This window comes from Hibiscus syriacus, unplaced genomic scaffold (genome assembly GCF_006381635.1).
Source record: "Hibiscus syriacus cultivar Baekdansim isolate YM2019G1 unplaced genomic scaffold, ASM638163v2 tig00000715_pilon, whole genome shotgun sequence".
NCBI classification, from domain to species: domain Eukaryota; kingdom Viridiplantae; phylum Streptophyta; class Magnoliopsida; order Malvales; family Malvaceae; genus Hibiscus; species Hibiscus syriacus.
In genome coordinates this window covers 689808-701131 of record NW_024061811.1, presented here as the reverse complement: position 1 = coordinate 701131, position 11324 = coordinate 689808, and the positions used below count along the sequence as shown (strand labels likewise).

The window sequence follows — 11324 nt, the reverse complement described above, 5'->3', positions numbered from 1 at the left end:
CTATATGTTAGAACATGTTTGTTTCACTGAAAATATTTTTTTAAAAATATTTATCATAAAATGAGTTATATCTTTTGTAAAATATTTTTTGAAAAATATTTCACGGTGTTTAAAAGGGTGTTTGAAAGAGAGTCATGTCTACCAAAATTTTGTAGCCACTGCAGAGGTAAAGGGTATAACAGAAAACATTATCCTCGTCTTCCTAAATATCGGATTCGATGCTAAAATAGCCATTAAAATATATTATGTTATCTTTTTACATATACTCTTTTAACTATGTTTTCAACTATGTTTTTAAATATGAGTTTATTTAGTTGAACATCATTACTTTAAACTTTCACTCCAATTCTTATACAATTGCAAATTATTACTAAATAAGTTTACTTCATCAAATAATTAATTAATTAATAAAGACAACTTCATACATAAATTAAAACCATACAAATCAATATTTGTACATATGTCATTTTATATTTTTTTAGATCTCTCTTCAATTTGTTTACTATGTCAGATTAAGACACCTTCATATTTTTCTTTCGTTGTCTTCTTATTCTTCTCAATTTCTATACCAAAACTTTTAATTTTTTCTTCATTCTCAACGAGTCGTTTGCTACATCGCTTCGGTAAATCTTTATACTTCTTCTATTTCATTTTCATCTTCTTCTTCTTATGCTCCTCAACTATGTACTTTATTGCCTCTTTTTCCCACTCTTCATCTGAAGAAGAGCTTGAATCCGAATTGTCGATCTCCGAGTCAATGTTGTCAAACCCATGAACACATTGGCTGACTCTTTCAACACCAGAATCAGCATGAATCACTGAGGTGTTAGGTAGGTCCTCATTCCCAACTGAATTATTGACACTTACACATTGCTTCCGGGCTTCTTTTAAGGCAGACAGAGCAAGATTATAGCTCTCTTGAGAAAGGGAACCTTCTTCACTTAATTTTATGGCACGTCTACACAAATCACTGTACCGGCGTACCTTAGATTGGACCTCATCCAATTTCTGACTGATTGGACGTCTGCTCAAGGCAGCATTAGTCCACCGTTGCAAGATATATTTTGATGGGATGTTGAACACACCAGACATCTGGAGCACAACAATAGCATGTCTACAGAGGTAGCCCTTGTATTCAAAAGATCGGCATGAGCAATATATATCCGATTTAGATTCATTCCATTCAACCATATAATTTTGATTATCTCCAAAGTCCTTAACACTATATGTTGTGAGCATCTGATCTTCGTTTTCCTTTTTAAGATGACAAGCAGCAGCTCCTAAAACCTCAACTTGGAATTTCTTGAAGACTTCATGTGTGTATACAAGTGATATTTGTTTTTCAAAAGGTGATGGAGACTTCAGCTCAGGAGTCTCATGCCATGCATTAAAATCAGCTTTGGCTTCCTCTTCATATCTGTCCTCGAGAATAACTTTATACTGCTCTACAAATTCCCTCAAAGATGTTTCTCCATGCACATATTTGTCAAATGAAGAATTCAAACTGTTTGAGCGTAAAGGTGTAGATAATCCAGCAAAAGATGCATCCCTCATAAAGACTGGAATCCACTGCTTTCGATCTTCATACAAAGATTGAAACCCCTGCATCTCTCTAAGATGAAACTTGTCTACCATCTTCCACCACCTTTTTTCAAATTGCTCCTCAGTCCAAGACCGATAAATACATTTATCAAGTTTTATCACTAGACTATCATGCCATAGGCTCAGATATTCAAGATGCCTAGTAAGTTTCTCCAAGACATGCCATAAACAGAAACAATGGCGTGTACTAGGAAACACAGCAGCCACAGCTGCTTTTATGGCATTGTTTTGATCTGTGAGCATCACTTGAGGAGCCCTTTCCCCCATTGCTATAAACCATGTTTGCATCAGCCAAAGAAAAGAATACACTGTTTCATCTGCAATCAAAGCGCAACCAAGTAATGTGGGTTGAATATGATGGTTGACTCCAATAAAGAGTACCAAAGGTATTTTATACTTATTTGTGAAGTATGTAGTGTCAAAAGACACAATATCGCCAAAGTTACTGAAATCTTCCATGCCTTTGGCATCAACCCAAAATACATTTCTCAATCGATGCTCTTCATTCAAATCAACTGCATAGAAAAATTTTGGGTTTTCTTCCTGCATCTGCATTAAAAGTTCAAGGAGTACTTGAGCATCTCCTTCTTCTAAAACCAAACTCCGTCCCTTGTCATGCTGGTTTCTCATATAACCTTCCAGAAAGTCAATATTTTGATAGGCACTAAATAGTTTAGAAACTGCAGCCAGACTTTTCCGCCTCCTTCCAATGTCAGTCTTAAGTGGATCAACATTTCTGTGGCTCCGAAAGAAATGCGCTTGGGCCGGCAAGAGTTCATGATTATGCTCTTTTACAAAACTATAAACATACCACTTTCCATCCTGCCTTCTCTTCACATGCATGCTCGCTTTACAACCAATTTTCGGGGAAGGCCGAGGGTTAATTGCATCATCAGACTGTTGTTTATTTCCATATCTTATGCATGTAAATTTAGCATCAATAAATTCCTTGGACACCCTAGACCTGCGACTACTCAATTTAGCAGTGCCAAAGCCCGCAGACTTGGCATATTCTTTGTAGTATGAATAAGCAGCTTCATGTGATTCAAATTCCATATCCGGGTGTGGAGGTAAGATCGCATCACTGGTGCCAGTGCTAGAATCCATTATCTTATTGAGATTCACACTGCATACACTGCTTTTAACTCTGGTGTCCGCTTAAACTGCGTTTACCATAAAGCATTGTAAAGATAACCCGGAACGGAGACTAAAGAAGCCTTTGATTGCATGATTTCAAATCGATGGTACCAAAAAAATTGATGTAATGCATGTCAAGTCAATACAGGATCAAACAAAATACTAAAGAAGAAAGAAAACAATATCTCAGACAACAAAAGACATGTCAGAGTCTATACTATAACCAACCAAGTTTGAAGAAATATTTGCAGATGTGCCTGAAACTAGAGTAAGGAGTTCCATTTAACTATCAAAATCAAAATTACTAATATTTGTACCTAAATTGGATGCAAAATTAAAAAAATATATACTTAAAAAGATAAGCGAAGCGCGGAAACTGGGAAAAAAGTCAACATACCCTAAAATTGCTGCTGGGAATGCGGCGTCGGGATATTGAAGACAGAGGCAAAGTAGAGGAGCATGGGCGGCTTGTAGGAGGGGTTGAAGGTAAAGGAGATTGCGATATAAGAGTTGGAGTTTGAAACAAGAGGAGATGAACGGGTTAAGAAGGAAGAAGACGAGAGTGTTGATTGAGAGCTGTTGCAGACTTCAATGGAGAAGCAAAGGTATTTTCGCAATCAAAGTGAAATTCGGAATTTGGGGATGAATCAGAAATGGGCCTAAGTTAGACAGACCCAATCCCTTTGTTTCCATTTTTTTTTTCTTTTTAGTATTTGAATTGTTTTTAAATTTTTAGATTATATTGGGGTTTTATTGTTTTTGTAAGCAAACAATTAAATTTCTGAGATTAATAATAGTGAAGAAAATTATTTTTCTTTTAAAGATATTCGATTCGAGTGATTATATTTTTAAAATGTATGTATATTTTCAACGATTAATAAAGATTATAAGCCGATGCTATTATCTAATCATCCCAGACTATCAAACAAATAAATTATTTAATAATTAAAAATACTTTCACAATATAAAATAAACTGAAATTAAATAAATATGTTATATAATAAATTTTAGTTATCTGAATTTTTACAAGGGCACTATCAAAATATAATTAGTAATAACATTAACGATAATGGTGTAGTTATTAGATCATCAATTATTAGACCCGAATCTTTTCGGGTATTTTTACCACCTTAAAATCAATTGGGTCTTTTTTATTGTGGGTTTTGGTGTTCAAATCGGCTTCTTGCTCATTCTAATTCTATTTTAATTTATTTGCTTATGTTAATATATAATATATAAGGGGTAAAAGACCTTTTAGATCCTCCTTGATTTCTAAATTAGACAAATTGATCCTCTAAAAAAGATGAGTAATTTCTTCCATTTTTTTTGAAAGGGTGATTTCATATACATTTGATAAAGAGAGTTTACAAAACCGGACATACTAAGGGGCCTAAAATCTATTTGGAGGAAAAAAAGTGCACCTTTCTATGTCAAGATGAATGAATACAAACAACACAAACTAAACCCAAAATGAAAACCACAAACCACAAACTGTAATGCTAAAAAAGGATCCAGCCGAACGGAGCTCCCAGGAGATGGAACCACTTTGGCCTTCCAAGCAAGAACGCAGAACGAGAGAGCTGTGAGCAAACACCCACAGCCTTACCTGAACCAAAATGAAAACGGGCATAGGGCACCAACTGCAAAACAACAAACCCCTAAAGGATCATCTCCACAACACCAACGGGGATCAACTATACTGCATAACTAGCCATCTTGCTGAAAAAATAGCAGCTACAATCAACCTCACGCAAGATACCCGAAAAATAGACATCAGCAACCTGCAGAAACACCAACAACCCATGAAAAACCCCCTACTCCTCGCAGCAAACACAAGCAGACTAAAACAAATGAGCTAACACCCGAACCCTAAAAAACATAGCTCCAAAGGCAACAATCAGCCCCTACACAACCCTTCACTACAGTAACGCAAGCGATCGACATCGAGAGGAATAGACTACCCTAGCCAGACCAAACAACTCAACAGAAACAAAAGCAGGCACACGTAAGCATACAAAACAACTACGAGATTAGCAATCTCCTTTCCCTATCACGAGCTATAGACAGCAGACTATTCGGTGAGATAAAAAAATCTTGGATAGAAACAGAAGAATCAGACCACTTCCACTTACACCACAGGCCAATTCTTGTAACTGCAGACTCAAAAATATGATTTTCACAGCACATTCGGTTATTAAAAATGATGTCATTTCTCGCTAACCATAAAGACCACACAAAACCATAAAGAGCAAGATTCCATATTTGTTTACACGTCTTGGCAACCGACAATCCGTCCAACGCTAAGAGGAACGCTTTGAAGTCACCCGGACAGACAAAATGAATATTCCAGCAAGCAACCCAACGTTGCCAAATTCTCCAAGTCACTTCACAATGACACAACAAATGGACAGAAGATTCACGCTCCTTGTTACAAAAAACACAAAGACAAGAATCTATATCTAACACCCCACGTTTGGCAAGCTCCACTCTTGCCGGATTACGCTGCAAAATAACTCTCCAAATAAAAGCCTCTACTTTTGGAGGGGCAAGATTTGTTCACACCAACTTTCAGCAAGAGTCCATATCATAACCTACAGTCACGGCTTCAAGGCAATTTCGTCCATCTTAATTTCAAAAGAGAACAACTATATACAATTTATTATGATGTTAATGTTTCCATTAATTTCATATGATTTTGATTAATATAATAATGTTAGTCATTAATATTTATATATTATATCAATTTATTTTAATTATAAAAAATAATAAATTTAATGTTCAATATTTACAAAATTTGTTAATTATGTGTTATTTTAAAAATCATGTTTAAATTGATATAAAAGCAATAAATTATGTTTAATTTATTTACAAATGTATCATTTGCAGTAGTGTGGTGGAAACCAGAAATCTCTTATTCTCTGAATGTACTTTTGCTAAGTGCCTCTGGGAAGGTATCTTAAGCTTGTGTGGCCTAGGTAGAACAACAAAACCTTGGGTGGATGAGATGGCTTGGGGTGCAATACATCTACTTTCTATGGGAAGAAAGAAATCACAAGCATTTTAGAGGGTACTCTCGCTCGATTAATGACTAACTGCAAGCTGTCAAGGTTGTGGTACAGGTTCGACTATGGGGAAGAAGCATTAATCGAGCGGATATGGTAAATAATAGGCTTTGTACTGGCTGATGACTGCTTTCTTTGGGTAATATAAGAAATTTATATATATATATAAAAGTAAAATTTATCAATATACAAATCTAAATATATAAGACTATTAAAAATATATTAAAATTATGATTAATTGTATTACTAAAACTGAGTGAAATAGTGTAATAATTTAGCCACTATAATTTCAACACTTTCTCTATTTTTGGCTATGAAGAATTATGGTTCAGTAATAGTTTTTATTCAAAATAATTTTCAACAACTATAGTATTTTTTTTAATAGTATGAGGTAAGAACTAAATTACTTTGGGTTTGGGAGGGGCTGGTGCTCCTCTCAAATTTTTTGTTTGTTATAATAGCATTTTAGATTTTTAGAGTTTAAATATAAGTTAAATAAGGTTTTTGTCCCTCTCAATTTTTAGATTTAAATACTTATTGGATTCATGTTCTTTTGATATAAAACAATTTTACCTCCCTCAACATTTTATCCTAGTTTCGTCCCTAGTCTGAGGTGATTATAATATAGGATATGTTTATAATTTTCTTAACAATTGACAACACACACTCTACCAACATAACTGCGGAAACACAAGACCTCTAGAGAAACAACATTCTCTCCCTCTTTTGATAAAAAAGGAAAATACTACCATAGGCTTCATTAAAAACCGTAAGCCTAATTGGGAGAAAAGAGTACCCATGTTGGTATTAACAAAATAAATTAAGAGCAAATACTTGGTATTACGATCTCCTTTTGCAAACCACCGGCTTCTCGATTTTTGGTACTATAAGCTCTCTTCTTGATCAAGAACAAGATTAAGCTCATTTTTTTAACTCAATCTCCAAGTCTTCAAGGAAAGACGAATTAGAATTTTCGAAGCCTGCTCAATTCCTTTAATACGGGCAAGCAGACGTGATTTAGGCCTTCCAATATGACCAAAAGTATCAGTATTCCGAATTACGTTGGAGATTTCTAATGTTATCATACATGCTCTTCTCCTTACACCATGAATCTGGAACTAAATTATGAAACCCAGGATGGTCGTTCCAAGCATCAATGTAACGGAAAGGATGAGCTACATTACCACGCTTATTAGGTTCCGAAACAAGCAAGATAGGCCTATCATCCGAGCCTAATTTTTGTAGGTGGAATGCCTCAGACATAGCAAAGAAATCATACCACTCTTTATTACAAAGACATCTATCCAAGCGCTGAAATAAGGAGCCCCATTTCCACGTAAACTGGGGACCATTAAAACCCATATCTAAGAGGCCAGAATTAAATAAGAAATCACGAAATCTTGAGCAAATCTCGGTACGGTTATGAGAACCACCCATTCTCTCAGAACTGTTACAAATGACATTAAAATCCCCTACTAAGACCCAATGGCTGTTCAGTTCCGGTTCCAAAGCCCTCACCTGATCCCAAATCGTACGTCTCCTCAGAGTATTCGGACTAGTATACACTAACGTAATAAAGAAAGAATGACGGCTCACCAAGTCCAAGCAGTGATCATGAACAAACTGATTGGAAACAACCACTACATCAATCTTAACAGAATTACGCCACATTATCCAAATAGCCCCTGAAAAACCCGAGGCTTCAACTCTGAAAGAGAGCTCAAAACCCGACTTCTTCACAAAATTGTCAGCCTTCAAACCACTCACCCTCGGCTCCATTAGAGCAACAATATCAGGATTGTGTGATTGCACAAGAACTTTAAAATAACGTCAAAAAACAGGGCTAAGTACACCCTGTGTGTTCCAAAAAAATTGCATTAACCATAAAAAAAACATGGATAGAGGACCTAGCAAAACTAGGCTTGTTGCAAGGGGTTATACATCCCCTCAAAAACATTATTAGCAAACCATTGCACCTGTCCTTCAGGTATTGTCTGCAAACCATTAACATTTCCAGCTGGTTTACCACTCCTGGATCCATCAACCCCTTTACCGTATTGGATAGGAACCTCTACTACTACCTCGGCTACGCCTTGCTGATTCGGATCATTCTTTTTAATTATTGGTCCTCTTTTGGTTAATCCCTTAACATTAGCAAGGTTTCGAGTGACTGTTTGGAATTAAAATTCCTGATTGGTCCAGCTATGGGTCGATTAATCAAGTTCCGAGAATTAAGATCTTCCCCTTTTTCCACCACCTTGATAACTCGATGCTTATCATTATTCAACAACGTAGAGTTCAGAATTACCACCTCATCTCTAGAAGCCACTTGTTCCCGCGTTAGCTCCCTTAACACTATGCCTTTTCCACTTACATTCGATTGGGATGTTTTTGAGCCATTACTAAACTCACCCACAAAGAGGTCCTTCGATTGGATTAAATTTGTCTTCTCAGTCGATTTACGATCTCCCAAAGATTTCCTCCGATCACTCGATTCAGCATGGTTTTCTCCAACTTCCTTTCCTTCGACTAGTTTACTAGTATCGACCACCACACTAGAAACAGGAAAGGGGTGCATTTCACTTATGATAGGCACAACAGCAATAGATTGAACCTCCTCCGTACATTTAGTAACATCTGTATTAAAGAGCATCAAAGCGGTTCCCACTAACCTTTTCCCTTGTATGGACTTTATATTATTATCAATTATATCCAACTTTTAGCAGTTGTCACTTTCCTTCTCCGGTTTGAAACCTGCATCCATGGACCAAATTGTTGAAAGTATTAAAATAGTTTGGTAACTAACTTTGAAAAAATGGTTTTCAAAGTTTGGTAAATGTTTCTTTGAAAATGGTTTTTAAAGTTTGGTAAATGTTTCTTTGAAAAATAGTTTTTCAAAGCTTGGTAGATGTTTGTTGAACAATGATAATGGGATAATCACAATTAATCCCTAGGTTTTAGGGTGTTTACAAGATTAAGTCCTTAAGTTTCAACTATAAATACCCTAGCTCATTTAGCTTCAAAACCATCCCAAAAATCATTTCTTTCTCCCAATACTAGAGAGCTTTCTTGTGAGTAGTGAGTGTTTTGTAAACACCTATAAATTTTCTCTCATAGTAAAAGATCTACAGCAGTCCGAAGACGTAAGCACAATTGGCTGAACTCCGTTATCAATTTCGGGTATTATTTTTCCGCTTTTATTTCGTATTCTCACCAATATGACTATAGGGAAATTACTTGTTACTCGTTTATTTCCTAACAACTGGTATAAGAGCTTTTGGTTGTGAATTCTGCCAATTTTTTGTGAGGTTACTATTCACATGAATAGTAAATTTCGTGAATAGTGAAATTCGGTCGGCGATACGAATTTGTCGACGGAGGTGTTCTAATACACGGCGGTTCGCAGAAATTATCAGAAACGATCCAAACGAAGCCAGATTCGAGTAGGAGCGATGGCTGCAGACGAAGGGAAGGTGAAAATTGGAAAATTCGATGGTGCGGACTTTGGATTTTGGAAGATGCAAATTGAAGATTTTCTATACAAAAAAATCTATATCAACCCGGGAAAACAACCAGAGGGCATGAAGAATGAAGACTGAGCTATTCTCGACAGACAAGCCCTCGGAGTTATCCGACTGACGTTATCCCGCAATGTTGCTTTCAACATAGCAAAGGAAAAGACCACGGCGGGTCTTATGACGGCTCTCTCCAGTATGTATGAGAAGCCATCGGCCTCAAACAAAGTTCATTTGATGAGACGATTATTTAATTTGCGGATGACGGAAGGGGCATCGGTGGCACAACACCTAAATGAACTCAACACAATCACAACCCAGTTGAGTTCAGTGAAAATTGAATTTGATGATGAAGTTCGAGCTTTAATTCTCTTATCATCTTTACCAGACAGTTGGAATGCTACTGTTACAGCAGTCAGCAGTTCGTCGGGAAACAGTAAATTAAAATTTGACGATGTTCAGGATCTGGTACTGAGTGAAGAAATTCGACGGAGAGAATCAGGTGAAGCATCAACCTCCTCAGCCTTGCACACGGAGTCCAGAGGGAGAACTTCAGAAAGAAATTCAAATCGTGGCAGATCGAAATCCAGAAGGGGAAAATCAAGAACAGGAAATAAAGATTTTACCTGTTATAATTGTGGCAAGAAGGGCCACTTCAAAAGAGATTGTCGAGCACCGAAGAAAAATACCGGCGCACAGGAATCTGCCAACATGACGGAGGAGACAGGTGATGCTATGATTTTAAGCGTCAACAGTCCGATTGAATCATGAATTTTGGATTCAGGGGCATCTTTCCACTCCACGCCATGCCAAGAAATCATGGAGAACTATGTCAGTGGTGATTTTGGGAAGGTTCATCTTGCTGATGATGAAACCTTGAAGATCGTCGGAAAAGGAGACATCCGACTAAAGCTGCCAAACCAGACCACCTGGAAGCTGACAGGAGTGAGACATATTCCTGGTCTCAAAAGAAATTTGATTTCTGTAGGACAGCTTGATGGAGAAGGATACAGTACAACCTTTTCAGGCTGTGAATGGAAGATTACCAAAGGAGCACTCGTTATTGCTCATGGTAAGAAGACTGGTACTCTCTATGTAACCTCAAATTTAGAGAATATCATTACAGTAGCAGATGTTGATGGAAAATCAAACCTATGGCACCAAAGGCTTGGCCATATAAGCGAGAAAGGAATGAAGATACTTCTGTCAAAAGGGAAGCTGCCGGATCTAAAGAATGTAGATGTCGGACTATGCGAGGATTGCATCTTTGTCAAATAAAAGAAAGTCAGCTTTGCAAAGATTGGTAAGACACCCAAGGCTGAAAAGTTAGAGTTAGTTCATACTGATGTATGGGGGACCATCTACAGTTCCATCTCTTGCAGGCTCATTATATTATGTCACCTTCATCGATGATTCTACAAGGAAGGTGTGGGTTTATTTTCTGAAGAAAAAATCAGAAGTCTTTGACACCTTTAGAAAATGGAAGGCCATGGTGGAAAATGAGAATGGTATGAAAGTCAAGTGGTTGAGGTCTGACAATGGAGAAGAGTACAGAAATAGGAGATTCAGAGATTTTTGTGCAAACAATGGGATCAAGATGGAGACAACAGTTCCCATGACACCGCAGCAGAATGATATAGCAGAGCGCATGAACAGAACTCTGAATGAACGTGCCAGAAGCATGAGGATACATGCCGGATTGCCCAAATTTCTATGGGCTGAAGCTATTAACACTGCAGCTTACCTGATCAACCGTGGGCCCTCAGTTCCTTTGGATGGCAGAATACTAGAGGAAGTTTGGAGCAAGAAAGAAATAAACCTTTCACACTTAAGAGTGTTTTGGTTGTATTTCTTATGTACACATAGACTCTGCTGAAAGAAGTAAACTTGATGCTAAGTCCAACAAATGTGCCTTTGTTGGTTACGGCAGTGATGAGTTCGGTTACCAGTTTTGGGACTATGAAAATCGGAAGATCATTAGAAGAAGAGATGTCATTTTCAATGAGAA

The 11324-nt window shown here is 37.0% G+C and overlaps 2 protein-coding genes across 2 annotated transcripts; both read right to left on the bottom strand.

Moving 5' to 3' along the window:
- Positions 1–560: 560 nt before the first annotated feature.
- LOC120211137 (protein FAR1-RELATED SEQUENCE 4-like) lies at positions 561–3441 on the bottom strand. Its single transcript, XM_039209758.1, has 2 exons — positions 3137–3441; positions 561–2765 (listed from the first exon to the last, which is right to left on the bottom strand). The coding sequence occupies exon 2, from the start codon at positions 2707–2709 to the stop codon at positions 643–645; it is 2067 nt and encodes a 688-aa protein (XP_039065689.1). The 5' UTR covers positions 2710–2765; positions 3137–3441; the 3' UTR covers positions 561–642.
- A 3404-nt stretch (positions 3442–6845) lies between these two features.
- Positions 6846–7580, bottom strand: LOC120210300. Its single transcript, XM_039209063.1, has one exon. It carries the CDS (start codon positions 7578–7580, stop codon positions 6846–6848), a length of 735 nt encoding a protein of 244 aa, XP_039064994.1.
- Between the last annotated feature and the right edge of the window lie 3744 nt (positions 7581–11324).